Here is an 18,551-nt window from a genome sequence, read left to right on the forward strand (position 1 = left end):
CATTTGATCCCCCAACACTTCTACTCGCCATTAAAAAGGCACGGAGTATGGATGGGACAGCCACTCAAAATAAATTTGGGACAAAAGGATCAACATCTTTCAAAGATAATAGGAATTTCAGCAAAGGGAAAGAAAAATCAGACTTTAGAAATGATTACAAGCCAAAGCCAGCAGCCCCTCCCTTAGATCGGGAGACACTTAACGATTTAAGGCAAAAGAAACTCTGTTTTTATTGCAAAGGTCCATATGATGCCAACCATGACTGTCCTTTGAGGCCTAAGGGCAGGGCAAATAGAGTAATGTGGGCATATTATGAAGTTTCTGAATCTGATCATGAAGGTCAGCTTGCTGGTTATGAGAATTTAGAGGCTGAAGATGACACACAAGGTCCTCCGAGACTCGACAAAATGGATGCAGAAGGTGATGAGCACCTTAAGGAGGCACTTCTCACGAGTATTCAGCAGGAAGGGTCATTTAGAATGAGAGGAGTACTTGCTGGTCAGAAAGTTATTACATTGCTGGATACCGGAGCCACACATAACTTTATTGATGTCAGGTTGGTGGAGAAGAGAGGAATCCAAACAGAGGAGTTTGAGGGCATTCGTGTGAGGGTGGCAGATGGTTACACTTTAAAGTGTAATAGGATGATCACACAACTCCCATTACGTGTAAACAATTATATGAATTCAAGACTGATTTCTACGTGGTTCAGATGGGAGACACGGATTTGGTCCTTGGTATGAAGTGGTTGCATGAACTAGGCAAGTTTACACTTGACTTGCAGGAGATGGAGATGTCTTTCACCATTGATGAGAAAACACATGTGCTAAAAGCGATTAAGGACAGCAATTCCAAAATGATTACACTCAGGCGGATGGAGATGCTTGTACGCCATGATCAGACTGAGTGGCCAGCAGAGTGTATGATCATGCCCATACAGCAGGATGCTCAAAAAGTTGAATATCATCCGGACATTCAGATACTGAGAACCAAACATAGCAAGGTTTTCAGTGACATACCATCAGGGAGGCCACCCGATAGGGGTTTTGAGCACATCATTGAGCTAGAGGAGGGAGCGAAGCCAGTAATGATTACTCCATATAGACATCCGAAGCGCCTAAAAGATGAAATAGAGAAAACCATACAGGAGCTTCTGGCCATGGGACATATTCGGCCTAGTAAGTCCCCCCTTTGCTTCTTTAGTTGTTTTGGTGAAGAAGAAGGATGGCACATTGCGGATGTGTATTGATTACAGGGTTCTTAATAAGCGGACGATCAAAAACAGATATCCCATCCCGCGTATTGATGAGCTCATAGATGAATTACATGGGGCCTGTTATTTTTCAAAGATTGATTTGAGATCAGGCTATCACCAGATCAGTGTTAGTGAGCAGGATATTGAGAAGACTGCTTTTCGTTGTCATTATGGACATTTTGAGTTTGTGGCTATGCCATTTGGGCTAACCAATGCTCCTGCTACTTTCCAGTCCACAATGAACAAAGTCTTCAGACATCAGTTTAGGAAATCAGTATTGGTGTTTTTTGATGATATACTGGTTTATAGTCGTACTTGGGAGGAGCACCTCAGTCACCTAGATACAGTTTTGAGCATTCTGAGCAGGGAGTCCTTGTATGCCAAGGAATCCAAATGTGACCTTGGAATGACTGAGTTATTGTACTTGGGCCATATTATCAGTGCAGAGGGAGTGCGGATGGATCCCGAGAAGATCTGTGCTATTGTAGATTGGCCTACTCCAGTGAACCTCACTCAGTTGCGTGGGTTCTTGGGCCTATGTGGTTTCTACCGTCGTTTTGTTAACGGTTATTCGCGCCATGCGGCGCCTTTGACAGACTTGATGAAAAAGGGTGCCTTCCTATGGACTCCTGAGGCCCAGGAGTGTTTTGAGAGGTTCAAGGAGCTCATGACATCATGTCCAGTACTTGCTACACTTGACTTGTCGAAGTCATTTGAGTTACAATGTGATGCCTCTGGTGAGGGCATTGGGGCGGTGCTTATGCAGGACAAGCACCCTATTGCTTATGAGAGTAGGAAACTCCGTGGACCTGAGAGAATTTACAGCATTTATGATAAGGAAATGTTGGCGATAATGCATGCACTGGCCAAGTTTAGACAGTACTTAGTGGGCAGAAAGTTCTGCATTAAGACTGACCACAATAGTTTGAGACATTTCCTTGGGTAGCGTGACTTAAATGACAGGCAACAAAAGTGGGTCAGCAAACTTCAGGCTTACAACTTTGATATTTCCTATATCAAAGGCACACAGAATGTAGTTGCAGATGCCTTGTCACATCGTCCCCACTTGAATTCTATGGTCTAGATAGCAGAGGATTGGCGGCATATTATAGTGGCAGAGTACGCCAAAGATCGCTGGGCTGTAGGTGTGATAGAGGGGTCAGTAGTGGACAGCAGGCATACAGTTGTAAATGAATTGATCATTTACAAGAGGAGAGTGTACTTGATCCCAGGATCGGAGTTGAGGAGTAGGGTACTGCAGTTCTGTCATGATGAACCGATAGTAGGACATCCCGGGTTTTTCAAAACCTATAGACAGGTGCATGAGCGCTTCACGTGGAAGGGGCTCAAGGCGGATGTTCTACAGTATGTTAGAGAGTGCCCTGTTTGTCAGCAGAATAAACAGGAGCATACATACCCTATTGGTTTACTTCAGCCACTTCCAATTCCTGACAGGAAGTGGGAATGTTTGTCTATGGATTTCATCACAGGGTTACCAAGAGCGCAGGGACGTGATTGCATTTTGTGGTTGTGGATCGTTTGACGAAGTATGCTCACTTCTATCCGATCACCACCACTTATTCAACTATTCAGGTAGCAGAGTTATTCTTCAGGGAGGTATTCAAATTACATCGGTTGCCTCAGACTATTGTCAGTGATAGGGACACGCGGTTTTTGAGCCACTTTTGGCAAGAGCTTTTCAGACTCTGTGGGACCGATCTTACACCGAGCACCAGTTACCACCCTCAGACTGATGGCCAAACTGAGATAGTTAACAAATGGGTGGAGGGATACCTCAGGAACTATATTTTAGGGCAGCAAAAGGCGTGGGTGAAGTGGATTTACCTCTGTGAGTACTGTTACAATACCACTCACCACATGTCCATTCAGATGACTCCATTTACAGCACTGTACGGGTATGAACCTCCCAGTTTCATTGACTTATTGCTGAGTGACAGTAGGGTGCCTAGTGCGGGAGACATGATACAGGAGAGTCAGGACATTGTGAAGACTCTTAAGGAAAATATAGCCAAGGCACAAAATCAGCAAAAACAATATGCTGATCAGAAGAGGACAGAGAGATCATTTGAGGTAGGAGACATGGTGTATTTGATGTTGCAGCCTTATTGACAGTCTACTCAGGAGGAGTGGAGTAGAGAAGCTCAAGCCTCGATATTATGGCCCTTTTAGAGTAACCAGGCGTATAGGTGAGGTGGCTTATGAGTTGAATTTACTGGTAGATAGCAGAGTACACAATGTGTTTCATGTGTCACGTCTCAAAAAGGCATTGGGACACCGTATTGTTCCTTCCACGGTCTTACCACCCTTGGATGATGAGGGAAAGTTGATACTCGTACCTGAGGCTATCATTGAGTTTAGGGAGAGGAATTTCAGGAGACGAACTATCACAGAATACTTGGTGAAATGGAAGGATTTGCTGGTAGAGGATGCTACTTGGGAGAGCGAGGAGATTTTACAGCATCCGGAGTTGAGATTGCTTGAGGACAAGCAATTTCGGGAGGGGCGGACTGTGATGTCCCCTTCTAGTTGACATTTGTCAGTTGAGTAGATTAGCCTATCACTGACCCTCGTAGGCTGATGAGGTTGGGTAGAGGGTCCTCCAGAGTTTGATTCACCACCTTCAGAGCAAGCACTCCAGGTCTGGTCTTCGTTTGAGTTTTCCAGGACTCCGTTTGAGATACTTTCTATTTTTAGCAGTCCTGCTATTTATAGCCAGTAGGTTGGGCAAGGACAGATTATGGTTTGGCAGTCTCCAATTCAGACGGCAGGCATTTCTGATGAATACTTAGAGAGATATTAATATTTAATTAAATATTAAATGGCGAACTTTAATGTTTTGATGTTTTAAAAAGTCACTTTAAGTTATAACTTAAGTGAGGGTCTATTTCTCATCAGATGGGGTCAGTTTTTATATTAAATGGAAGATGATTTATTTTTGACACTTCAATAGTCAAAAATAAATAATAAAAGTTAAAACATCATTAAAGGCCAAGTCGCACCTTTCTTGGGAATCACGCCAACCCTAAATGGAGAAGATTAAAGAAGATTTTAGGTCTTCTTTTTCATTATGCTAAGTTTTGACATTTTTGTTTGGAGCTCTGAGAGGAGTTTTGGCCTAGGGTTTTAGCAGAAGATTCTTCTGCAATGATCAGAGGTATCGGTACAGGAAAACGTGGGATTCTTGTGCAACAGCATCAGAGGTTGTGAAATATCAGCTGATCTTGCTCTTTCAGTTGGTTTTATCCAGAAACCAAGATTGGACAGATTGGAAAGGGGTTTATTAATTTTTATGCAAAAGATTTATTGCAGCCGCAGAGTCAAAACAAAGGCAGGAATAAGTGTGTGACAGATGGGGGTTTTGTGCATGTACAGCTTGCTGATCTGCCGTACCTTTCTTCCTTGAAAGGGTACGATTTTTGCTGAGGAGGAGTCCAAAAATTCCGAAACAAATGCCAGAAGGGACGCCTTGCCAATGTCTTTCCATCGGGCTAACATGCGAGTATTTCGGGTTAGTTTAAAATAAATTGTAGCTTGCTGTCATAAAATCTGTGCATGACCAACAATAGGAAAATAAGGGTTTTAACAAAATATACTGGTATTTATCAGTTCTTCTCTAGCTGATTGTTATTTTTATTTGAGTATTAAATAAATGATGAACGGATGTAATGAGGGTTTGATCAGTGTTGTTGCATATAAATTGATTTCCAGCAAATACCATTAGTTGCTTTTTGTGCTTAAGATTGTCAAAATTCTATTTGCTGTCATTATTTGCAAAGAACACACTTGAAATGCAACAGGTTCAGCAAAACGTTAGTTGTCTCAGTTGAGGGCCTTTTGAGGTTCTTACATGTAACAACAAAATAAGACCACAAAAGGTGGAATTTCTCCTACAAGCTCTATCCCTATGTGCACACTTCCCTAAGTGTCTCAAATCCAAACTACGAAGAGATGCATTACCCTAAGTTAACTTAAGTAAAGTGTAATAATATCCATAATGAATATTTATTTACACCAACACCCCCCCTTAAGTGTAACTTAGGGGAATGAAGACTTAAGTCAACAATGCAAGATGGGTCCCGGCTAATAGGCCATGATAGGTACCCATGTACAATATGCAAATGCAAGAAAAACTACGCAATGCAATCTCTCACAAACGAAGAAAAGGAGAAAACCCAGTGGGAAAAAACTCCCCCCCCAAAAGAGAGATGAAAGTACAAAAGACTCTCAAAGAAGAAGGACAAAACCTCAAAGAGGAAAAAGTCCCCCCCATAAGAGAGGAAGGAGAAGTCAGCTGACCCCCCTAATGACACATCCCGCACCCCTAAGAGAGCTCGCAACTGCTGGAACTTACTCTCTGTGAAAGGTTTGGTGAATATGTCAGCAACCTGCTCCGCTGTAGGACAATACTGCAAATCAATGACCTGCTCCTGAATTAACTCTCGGATATAGTGCATATGAATCTCGATGTGTTTGGTCCGCTGGTGCTGGACCGGGTTCTTCAAGATTGCAATAGCACTCTGATTGTCGCAATGTAGAACTGTTGGTCGTGGAGTGGTGAACCCAAACTCTGTGAGAATTTGCTGAAGCCAAATGGTCTCAGTCGTTGCGTTAACAGCACCTCGATACTTAGCCTCAGTCGAAGAGAGAGCAATAGCATGTTGCTTCTTGCTTTGCCAACAAATGGGGCTTGAACCAAGGTGAAAATTGTAACCAGAAGTAGACTTACGATCATCAAGATCGCCAGCCCAATCGGAGTCTGTGTAACCAACCAAGCGAAGTCCTGTGCCTGCTGCATAGTGAATCCCATAGTGATGTGTACCCTGGATGTAATGGAGGATGCGTTTGGCGGCTTTCCAATGAAGCTCATGTGGTTCCTACATGAAGCGAGAAACCATGCCAACTGCAAATGAAATATCAGGGCGTGTATAGGTCAAGTAGATGAGACTACCCACAAGTTGACGATACAAAGTGGCATCAACTGGTGGAGAAGAACACCGAGCCTCAAGCTTGACTCCTGAAAGAAAGGGAGTCGGGGCAGGCTTACAATCAGCCATATGAAAGCATGCAAGTAGATCAAGAGCATACTTGGGCTGCGATAGTGTAATCCCGGAAGGTGACTGTGAAATCTCTATCTCGAGAAAGTAGTGCAAAAGACCCAAGTCAGTCATAGCAAATCTGTCATGCAAAGCAGATTTGACCCTGCTAATGATGGATGCAGTACTCCTTGTAATGATCAAGTCATCAACATAGAGCACAAGTATCAAGTGAGAGTCATCCTGTCGCAAAATGTAGATATTCGGATCGGAATGACACCTAGTGAACCTGCGGAGAGGAGAAAGGAATCCATCTTGGCATACCAAGCCCTGGGGGCCTGCTTAAGGCCATAGAGAGATTTCCTTAGTTTGCAAACCAAGGAAGTATCCTGGATGAAACCCTGCGGCTGCTCCGTATAAATCTCCTCATCAAGGTCACCATGAAGAAAAGCACTCTTCACATCCATCTGATGTACAACCCAACCATGAGTTGCAGCAATAGCAAGTGTCAAGCGAATGGAGTTCATCTTGGCTACGGGCGCAAAGGTCTCAGTATAGTCAACACCTACAACCTGAGAGAAACCTTTTGCAACAAGCCGAGCCTTATACTTATCCACACTACCATCCGCAGCATACTTGGTCCGATAGATCCACTTACATCGAACCATCTTTCTCCCCTTAGGGAGTTGGACTAAATCCCGTGTGTTGTTCCTCATCAAGGAACTATACTCTTCCTCCATAGCTTGGTCCCACTCAGGAACCCCTGATGCTTCCCAAAATGTCTGTGGATCGGAAGCGGTAGCAATGAATGCATGTGGAAGATCTTGATATTGTGATCGAGTTCTCCGTGTATCTGAAGGATCCCCAACAAGAGAACCCGCAGACTCAAGTGTCTGTCGAGCCCAACGAGGTCTAGGTGGAGGTGGAGAACGAGGCTCCTCAACTGCAAGTGGACCCTGTGGAGGTGTAACCCTGCGAGTCGGAGTTGAAGAAGTCTCATCATCTGAATCACTAGCATCACTATCCACAATGGAGGAAGGTGGAGGAGGTAGAGAGGCTAAGCTAGGAGAGCTTTCCTCAAAGTGAACACTCCTCTCAATGAACACCTCATGTGTCTCACGATCCATCAATCTATATGCCTTAACACCCTCAGGATATCCAACAAATATGCAAGGCCGACTCTGAGGCTCCAATGCCTTGCGTTTCTGTGGAGGTATGCGAGCCCATGCTGGACACCCAAAGACTCTGAAATGTCTCACAATTGGTTTCCTACCAGCCCAAGCTTCAAAAGGAGTAATACCTTGCAAAGCTTTGTGAGGAACCCGATTTTGGATGTGTGTGGCACAACTGATAGCCTCTGCCCAAAAAGCGGGATCAAGAGAACGTGCATGAATCATACAACTAGCCATTTCTTTGAGAGTTCTATTTTGCGTTCTGCAACTCCGTTATGTTGTGGAGTGTATGCTACAAAATGCTGAAGATCAATCCCCTCAAATGTACAAAAATCCTCAAGTCTCTTGTTCACATATTCCCTTCCATTATCTGTATGAAGAATCTTCACCACTTTCCTGGATTGCTTCTCCACACGAGTCTTGAAGTCCTGAAATCTATCAAATACTTCACTCTTATGAATAAGAAAGTAGACCCAAGTGAAGCGGGAGTAGTCATCAATGAAGGTGAGGACATAGCTGGCCTTACTAAATGAAGGTGCTGGAAATGGACCTGCTACATCGCTGTGAACAAGTTGAAGAACTTCCAAAGCTCTCCAAGCTTTCCCCTTATCAAACTTCTCTTCGGGATGCTTGCCCATGGAACAACCTGAACATACACCCTCTGAAAAACTGATTCGAGGTAGACTTGTGACCATGTCTTTAGTGCTGAGCTGCTGAAGATAGCGGTAGTTGAGGTGACCAAACCGCTCATGCCATAGCTTACTTTCTAAATTTGAATGAGTAAGCAAGGCCCTAGAAGGTGAACTTGGCACAAAGTGGGAGAATGAATAAAGCCTTGAGTTGTCATTGACTTGTCCCACTGCTACCAAGGCATCATCATCAAGTTCCTTTACCACAACTGAATCTGGTGTAAACTCAACCTTTTTCCCATTCCCATAGTGAGTGATTTGGTAGATAGAGAGAAGGTTGGTAGACAAGTTAGGAACATAGAGAACATTCTCAAATGTTCCATCATCCATGTCAATTGAACCTTTCCCTTCAACCTCTACTTGTGTATCATCACCTATGTAAATGTGAGGTACCTTAGATGGCTCCAATGAACAAAACTGCTCCTTTGTAGAACCCATGTGATATGAGGCACCTGAGTCAAGTATCCACTGCTGTGAAGAACTTGTTGTAGCCACAAATGCTTGCCCTTTTCCCTTAGACTGTGAGGAAGAGGAAGGAGATGAATCCTTCTTTGTGTAGGCGGATGGCAAGTTGATGTTGTTTTTCTTAAGAAGATTAGTTAACTCATCAACTTGCTTTGTGTGGCATCGATGCTCATAACGACCATACTTCTTGCAATATGCACAAGTTGGCTTATCCTTCTTAGGTGGTGTCCCCTTCTTGGAAGAGGATGAAAAATCGCCTTGTGATGGAGAGGATGATTGTCCTTTTTCCTGTTGTGGCTGTGACTTAGAATGCTTCTTCTTCTTGTTGGAATCTTTGCCTTGACTTCCTTGATTCCCTTGATTAGCCACCAAAGCCTTAGACTTTGAAGACTTGAGAAGCCCCATGTTCAACAACTTAGATTGTTCCAATATCAACATATCTGTGAAAGCATCAAATGAAGGCATAACATAGGAACTCCCTACTGTCAAACGATGAGTTTGGAAGCTAGACACAAATGCTGCATATTCCGGTGCAAGCTTGTCCAACAAGTTGAATATCAACTGAGCATCCTTTTTGTCAATTCCACAATCCTTAAGCTTTGCTCTTAGCTCATTTGCTTTGGTGACATAATCTTGGATTGTATCAAAACTCTTGGGATCCAACTTGGTGAGCTCATTGTCAATCTTATAACCTCTGATTTCATCAACTTGACCATACAATTTCTGAAACATATCCCAAGCATCTTTGATTGTAGTACACTTTTCAATATGAAAGATGAGGTCATTTGATACATACTTGCGCAAAGTTCCAAGAGCCATGCAATTCTTAGTGAGCCATTCTAATTGAGCATTAGGATCAGCCTTAAGATCAGGTGGTGCTGCTATTGTTCCATCTATGTAATGCGTGAGACCTTTTTCCATTAATTTGCTCCATACTTTAATTTTCCATGATGCATAATTATGTGGAGTTAAAGGTGGAAATTTATGAGGACTCATTGCAACAAAAATGAAAGAGCACAAGGAAAGAGAGGCACAATCACACAAGACACCCCCCCAAATTCACTCAATCAAAGAACCCCCCAAAAGTGATGATTTGACACTTTATACTTAGTGCATGTACAATGGGCCACTTGCAAAAAATGGCAAAGTGGACTTCTGATTTCAATTTTACAACTGCCTCAATAAGGCCAAAAAAGACTCAAACTAATAATGCAAGAGATCTAAACTAAGATCCAAGCAATTTACAAGTACCAAATAGGCCAAATAAGACCAATATCTGAAAGTACAATTTCTACTTAAAATCTCTGAAATCTGATCATAGATTATGAAAGTAGATGAAAAAACATGCACTTTAAAAAAAAACGGCACCTGAAAAGGAGGTCGTATGAGCTCAAACTAGGCCTTTGAAGTTGCAAAATTGAGGATTGGACAGGTACAGCTAAGAGAATCTGAAAATTCCGAAAACCCTGTGCACCAAAACCAGAAAATAACCACACTACTGTGAAGAGCACAAAAAATTAGCCCAAATAAAAAAAATTGCACCCAAAAAGGAGCAAAATTGAGCTAGTTATGGGCCTCCACAGTTGACCCAAAAATCCAAACTACTCAATGGAGAGGGGTCTAAAAATTCCAAAGAAAATGCTGACTGGGCGCTGACTATGCGCTGCTAACTGGGTAGAAGGTACGGATCCCAAAAATAATTTTCAAATTTTTTTTTTTCTTTTTTGAAAAAAAAACCGAAAATTCCGTACCGTACCGTCCGAATTGGGTAGAAAATTTCCTCCACACCCAAAAATCGATTTTCGCCAAAATAGGTCGAATTCATACTCGATTTTTATGGAAACGGCCTCTCGGATGCAATGGTGAGGTCGAAAACACTCTAAGATACCTACAAAAAATGCAGTCCCTTAGATCCGAAAATAGAAGCCTTCCACGATGTCTCCAAAAACCAATCAATGAAGCCCCAATGGCTCTGATACCATGTGAGATTTTGCCAAGATCAAGGGCACAATGAAAAGTATTAAAAATAGAGACAAAAGAATGACAAGAACAAACTGTATTCTCATCAATATGAAAATGATCAATTGGATTCACCAATACAATGAATATAGGCCTTCCTATATAGGAAAGGCCGTATGGATGTATGAGCACACAATCATGACATGTGGCTCAATGAGAAACAAGAGTAGGTAAGAAATACTAGGGGTAGGTAGGAGAAATAATATAATATTCCACAAGAGGTGGATGACCCACCGAATGTGGAGTGTAACAACAAAATAAGACCACAAAAGGTGGAATTTCTCCTACAAGCTCTATCCCTATGTGCACACTTCCCTAAGTGTCTCAAATCCAAACTACGAAGAGATGCATTATCCTAAGTTAAGTAAAGTGTAATAATATCCATAATGAATATTTATTTACACCAACACTCCTCTTCAATATTTGTTCCTAGTCTAGGGTTTTGATCTTAAATATAACATTAAACTTCAAGTTTATTTCTCTTCAACTATTTGTTAAAAGACCATGAGTCTACATTAATTTGAAAGCTTATTAATTTTAGTTTCCAATCCAAAAACCAACACCTCAATTAGATGCCTAAGGTGAAAGTTATTGCTCACTGAATTGAGGGTACTAGAAATTTATGATATTCTAGACAGCTCCAAAATGATTTGTGGCTGCTAGATCTGCCTCTACAAAAATAAAAAAATTGACAAATTTATGCTTGTATGTATTGGCTCTAATTCTACTTCACAATGCAAAAAATAAGCATATCAATCTGATAATTTTGCAGAAAGTTAGCCTCCAATACAAGACTCTTTTTATGCCTTTTAGATTAGAATATAGTTTTGGTATTGTTTATAGTTAAGTGCAAGATACACAACTCACAAAAATGAAAAGAGGGAAACGACGGAGGCACATGGACTCCCAAAAAGATTGATTTCATCTGTAAATCCAGGAAAACAATGGAGGAAATACTTCTCCAAATAATGTGAAAATATTGTTCATAATTATTGATATGAAAATAAATTGATTACATAGAGAGGGGTAATTAGTTATCTATAACAAAAATCAGAGCTTTGCAGACAGGTTACCTTTAAAACAACATTGACTAGACTCAATTAACCTTATAGTATTTTCTTACACAATTCACTTACCCATATTAATGATATACCGAACACCACTACAGTGTCAATTACAGAAATACATCATTTAACAAAATATGAGTATTTATAATGAAAAAGTTCATTGCATTAAATAACAAACTATGTTGCGTTTAGGAACTTGATGCACTACGTTTAAATTGTCCATCTCATTGATTTTGAAATTGTTGGTTACTCTAAGCTATCAACTAGCTCACAACTATGAATCAACCCACGACTACCAAACAATTTATAATATGAGCCAAGTCATTACTGTTATGACCATTACATATATTCAAGTATGTAATGGTTCTGTTGAACTCACACTTGGGCCTTTGGGTTTCCTTGATTTTTCCATGATTACTTGTATTAATTGATTATAATGTGTACATCAAGCTCAGAACTTTATAAATAATATTTAAATTAATACATCAATTTTTTCCAGGAATAATTCCACCCAGGCAAATATACCATGACTTAGCAAAACTAGACGATTCCATATATATAAATTTCAGTGCAAAATCACCTTGCATTGTCTTCAAAATTATACATGCTGTATTGCTTAAAATTGGGGTATTAGTAATTATAAGATTGAAATCAGCATCAAAGGAAATTGAAATCAGTTTCTCTTAAGCAGCAAGGCCAAGCACTGATTGATTTTGAAAGTCGAGGAATGGATGACTAATATGAAAGCTTAAACTGTAAATAGTTTGTTTATGGGTTCATGTGTACTGCAGCATGGTCTGTTCTTTGGTCACAGTGGTAGCTTGGTCTTTAGCTGCGCTTGCGTTTGTCGCTTTGTCTATTTTGGGGGGTTACTTTGATCTGCCCAATTTTTGTTGCACAAAAGTCTATTTTTATATAACTAAAATTTTTTAGTTTAATACATGAAAGGTGAAGGGGAAATGTAAATGGTAATATTTTGACGTGATATAGTTTACTGTAAATTGTTAAGGAGTTTTTAATAATGATGTTAAAAAGTATGTTTTGTTCTTGAAGTGGAATCTTTTTATCTATTCTAAATAGGACTGGCATCCCGAAGTGGGAACAATGAAATTTTTGTTGTGTTTATCGATTTTTAATACATTTCAGAGTTAATGTTTCACGAAACAAAATGATGATTGTTTTGTGTAGTTGCACTTTAATTGGAATCTTGTTTTCAACTTATTAAAGGTAGTGTTTATGCAGTTATCATCCAATTCCTGTGGTTTTTTCCAAGGCAAAGGATGTACATGTATGGGATCCTGAGGGTCGCAAGTATTTGGATTTCCTTTCAGCTTACTCGGCGGTTAATCAAGTAAGATATTGCATCATTTTATTACAGAAATATGGATGAAGGAATGTCCATGTTTGCTCTTCCTCCAATCCTTTTTTCAATTACAGAATGATAAATGCCAAATGTTATTTTGTAGGGACATCGCCATCAAAAGATTTTGGATGCATTAGTTGAACAAGCGCAGCAGATGACTCTCAGCTCTAGAGCTTTCTACAATGACAAATTTCCTGTCTTTGCAAAGTATCTTACGAACTTGTTTGGCTATGACATGGTGCTTCCGATGAATACTGGAGCTGAGGGTGTTGAAACAGCTCTAAAACTGGCAAGGAAATGGGGTTATGAGAAGAAAGGCATTCCAAAAAATGAGGTAAATATATTAGATGGAAGTTTATCAAATGTTTTGTTGCTGCTTGTATGAAGTGCCTGTTTTTCATTGTACTGAAGTAGAAAAAATATGACATCAATATTTGAAATGATGAATAAATATTAAGATAGATCAATCATTATTGACTTACATGACTTTTATGTAGGGTTTTATATTGTCCCATTAGGACAATGGAGATGGAACAGCTTGCAAGGATAAACCTTTCATCAAATTAGAAGGGGAAGCTCCTTGTGACTAAAAGCTAAACTAAACCCAAGAACTTATGAAGATGAACTTCAGTTTCTTAGAACATGTACAAGATAATAATTTTGGGGTTTTCAAGCAATGCAAACAAACTGAAGAAAATACCTTTTTTTTCAGTTCTCAAGTATGGGCAGGTGTCATGTCCCCACCATTTCACTAGATCAAAACAAGTTATGTCAAGAGTGTTGAACCGTGAATTGATTTATTTAAAAGTGTGTTAGAGGTGCAGCCATCCAAAATGAGTAACTGTGATAATGAGAACAATATATAAATCATATGGCAGTATTAAGAGCAGCCCAAGGAACACAATTAATCTACAGTCAGCAATGAACAAGAGCAGCCCTCGATGAAATTGCCACCCCATATTCATGTTTAAAATATAAATAAAATATATTTGTTTGAGTTTGTTTTATGAGCACCGATCCCTCATTCTTAGCACCCCACTTTGTGCCTTATGAAAATTACAAATACATTATTTATGGGGCCCACCTCCTTGCTAGAGCCCCCACTAAAAGACAGACTAATCCTACGTAAGAGTGATAAAGCAGTAATCTAATAATTACTAAAAGGCATAGATTATTAATACTTGGCAATAAGAATAACCAAGGTATGATTAGCAATTTAAAAGGAATGAACAGAAACGTGTCTATGAGAATAGTCAATAAAGTCACAGATTAGAACATATAAACAATATATGCAGTGATTAGATAGCAATATAAGAAGGAAATGGCTATCCCTATCGCCCAAGGAAAGGTCAAGTAATTAAATTACAAGTGAATAAAGTAATGCAGCGACTATGATCAGTAATGCAAGACAGCGATTAAGAATTTAGGCACAATTTGTGTAATTAACCAATGTCTTTAAATAGCGAATAAGTGCGATTAAGAAAGGATAATGACGTGTCCATTCCCAAGAAAGGCATGCAACTATTCAATAACCAAGATATTTAATATGGATGGGTATTTATTGCCAAGGAGAGGATAGGTAGAAAAGGAACTCAGATCTGCATATGGGGGATTAAGAGGCAGAGGTGAGGAAAAGATATGTTGATATCATATCAGATTTCCAGAAGAAGATAGACGTGTTAAGTAAGGAAGAGGACAAAAAGAACAGCAAGTGAATAACTAAAAGAAGAAAACTGTGGTAATTAGAAGAAACATGGGCACATCAGAACGTAACAATCTGAGGAGGAAAGATTACTACTGCAGAAAAGATCCCATTGGAAGGTGATATTCAGTAAAAGTATGACATCTAACCACTCTGCCATTATTGCATAAAACTAAGGTATGAATAGATATTTACTGAGTAATATGCTGTTACTTTACTATGCATATCTGAGTGAAGACATAATAATCTATATGTAGATTCTATTGAATGGTATCTCTGTTAATCCACTGGAATATGCATTAGCTATAAGAAAACAAGTCTGTAATATGAATCATATCAGACTGTAACTGTTGATAATATAGCGACTGGTTTATTAATGCACTTTCACTTCATATGTATGGAATAAGTTTGTTATGCATCTTGTGAGGGATGGATAGGGGTGTATCCAATTGCAACAAGGGGCTCACAAGCTGTCATAAGGACCCTTGGAGTTAAGGAGCTAGATTGCACCCTCTATGCCAAACCCACAAGGTAAGACGTGTATGGGTAATGGACTTGAAGGGCAATCCACATGGGCTGTCAAGTCTAGCAAGGAGGTTAGAAGTAACCATTCCTTGGGCTTGGTAGACAATAGACCTGTGCAACCCCTCTCATGTTCCGACTACCCAACTCTAACTGTTTGAATGGATTAGATCTAATTATAATAAATGAATATGTATGTAGGTGTTTGCTTTCTTGGGTGCAGGTTGTTCTTCCAAGGCAACATGCTCCCAATACAAAGTAAGTCGCAATCTTTACTTTTAATTTATACACTGTTGTTAGTATTCAGAAACAACAGTATTAATTTATATGATTGAGTTAAAGAACATAAGTTGTTTTATATATTCTTTAAAAAAAAACTTTAATTAAAGACATTATATAGTATTTGTCTCCTCGTTAATTATTTTAATTCAAGTTATAAATGTATTAAAATAGAAAAATCATTGCTAACAGGCCTATAACAAGTAGGGGACATTACAATTGGTATCAGAGCATAATCCTGCCATCCTGCGTGACAAACTACGTAATCGCCATACAACTAGGGTCAACTGTTCAACCCCTTTGTAGTTAAATCAAAGATCAATGTGTCATAGTCGAAAATCTCAAAATCATAAACAAAAGACCATTTACCAACAACACAGAAAAAAACGTCATAGTCTCAAGTTTATACTAAAACATATAAATTACTTGTACAGAAATTGCAAAAGATCGTTAAAAAGTCAATCATTTCTGCATCGCTTTTGTAACTTCCTAAACGGTGTCAACAACGACTTTGCAACAGAATAACAGAGATTAGCAGCTTTTGAGCTACGAACAACTTTGTCACAATCTTTTAACCAAACATTTCATCCATAAATGTGACATTAAATATATAAAATATGAGATATTTTTCCCCTACTTGTTATAGGCTTGTTAGCAATGATTTTCTCATTTTAATACATTTATAATTTTGAATCAAACTGATTAATGGGGAGACAATTACTATCTAACATCTTTAATTAAAGTTCTTTTAAACGAATTTATGAAACACCTTATGATCTTAACTCTATCATACAAATTATAATTGTTCTTTCTGAATGCTATCGACAGAGTATAAATTAAAAGTAAAGAATGTGACTTACCCTGTATTGAAAGAATGTAGCCTTGGGAGAACAACTTGCACCCAAAGAAGCAAACACCTACATATATATTCCATTAGTATTATAATTAGATCTAATCTATTCAAATAGTTAGAGTTGGAAAGTTGGAACATGAGAGGGTTTGCGCGGGTCCGTTGTCTACCAAGCCCAATGAATGGTTGCTTCTAACCTCCTTGCTAGACTTGGCAGCCCATGCAGCTTGCCCCTCAAGTCCATTACCCACACAAGACCTACATTGTGGGTTTGGCATGGAGGGTGCAATCTGGCTCCTTGACTCCAAGGGTTCTTATGACCCGCTTGGGAACCCCTCGTTGCCACTGGATTACACCTCTATCCATCCCTCACAAGAGGCACCAACAAAACTTATTCAATACATATGGAATAATAGTACATTAATAAACCAATTACTATATTACCAACAGTTACAGTCTGATATGCTTTATATTACAGGCTTATTCTTTTAGGCTAATTCATATTTCAGTAGATTAATAGAGCTACTACTCAGTAAAATCTACATATAAATAATTATGACTTCATTCAGATATACACAGTAAAATACCAACATACTGCTCAGTAGACATTTATTCCAAATAACTGAGCATATGTAATAATGGCAGATTGGGTAAATGATATATTGTTTGCTGAATGTCCTCTTCTAATTGGTCTGTTCTCTGCAGTAATAATCCTCAGATTGTTACGTGCTGGGCCAGTGTCTCTTTATTTTCTGCAGATTCCTAACTCTTTATTTTCTAACACTTCTACACAAGATGAGATATTTTTGATCTTTCGACTTGAAATGAATGACCTGATCTATGGTAGCTAAATACACAATCACTTTTCAGCTAGAAGTAGACACTAGAAAGGGTGCATGCACAAGAACTGAAATGATAAACAAAGACAAGATTCAACAAATGGAATGAAGGAAGTTGCATATAAGGCTCCAATAAGTTATAACCACTTAAATGAAAACTGTGTGCAAATTCACTAGAAGATATTCAATTTACCAATTTAACACACACAAGATAACACAAATGAACTTGAACAACAACTTCATCCGCAATTTGATGTAAAATTATTAACTCTTAATCAAAGTGCCTGATATATAAGTGCTTTTAAAGTTTTATTTTTTCATGCAATTTAATTTATTCAAGATAAGTACAGAATAAAGTTATAAACTTATGAAGTTCTATATTGAAAATAGAATGCGTGCACACAAAATAACTTATTTGAAATAGGTATCTGAATTAATGAAATCTATGAATAGATTTCTACTTTAAATATGAAGTTTTCAATAGCCATTCTCCAAAAATAGTAGTGCCAAATAAAAACAGTGGCTTAAAAATAGCTAGGATCAAGCATCAATCTACTGTGATAATTTTGGCTTTGCAAATTTTTTTTGGTACTTGGGTACTTCATTTTAAAAACTTGACATTTGTCATTTTACCATTTTTTAGAAAATACAGACTGGGTTGGGCTAACAATTTGTAGGGATTTTTTGCACAACTTGTCTAAAATGTTTGTTTCCTATCTCAGGAACCTAGATCATTGTTTTTATTTTGTGAAGAAACAATTTTTTCTACTTGCAACAGTGACATACTTACTTTTATGCCATTTTTCACCTTTTTTTTTTCCATTTTTAGACCATAATTGAACTTTGGGGGTAATATGTCACTTTCCAACTTCGTAGATTAAAATTTCACTGTTTAACCTCCTTTGCTACTTTTGTCATGAGCAATTTGGCCAAACGCATGTGCTTCGTTCACTTTCGCCACTTTTATTAAAGATTTGTGCAAATTGTACACCAACTTATTTGAGTCCTCTTTGTCACTTTTTGGGAAATTTTACACTTGGTTAAGTTGCCTATGCCACTTTTGTGCTTAAAATTCTTTTGAGTCTTTGACTCATTTAGCCATTTTTTCACTTTACACTTACACACTTTTTAGACCAAGCGAACACTTGTTGACCTCCTTTGTCACTCTTGTTACCATAAATTGCACTTTTCGACTTACTATGACTCTTTCAACATTTTGGTTAAGTGTATAAATGCTGTATGCTTAGACACCATACTTATAAAGCTTGAATTTTG

At 38.8% G+C, this 18,551-nt stretch overlaps 1 protein-coding gene across 1 annotated transcript in view; it reads left to right on the plus strand.

Moving 5' to 3' along the window:
* LOC131047594 (ornithine aminotransferase, mitochondrial) overlaps positions 1–18,551 on the plus strand; it is a 79,397-nt gene that overhangs the window by 30,878 nt on the left and 29,968 nt on the right. Inside the window, exons 2-3 of the mRNA XM_057981400.2 lie at positions 12,964–13,072; positions 13,188–13,418. Of these exons, the coding sequence (XP_057837383.1) occupies positions 12,964–13,072; positions 13,188–13,418 (340 nt within the window). The remainder of the gene's footprint in view (positions 1–12,963; positions 13,073–13,187; positions 13,419–18,551) is intronic.

Source organism: Cryptomeria japonica, chromosome 4 (genome assembly GCF_030272615.1).
Source record: "Cryptomeria japonica chromosome 4, Sugi_1.0, whole genome shotgun sequence".
Lineage (NCBI taxonomy): Eukaryota > Viridiplantae > Streptophyta > Pinopsida > Cupressales > Cupressaceae > Cryptomeria > Cryptomeria japonica.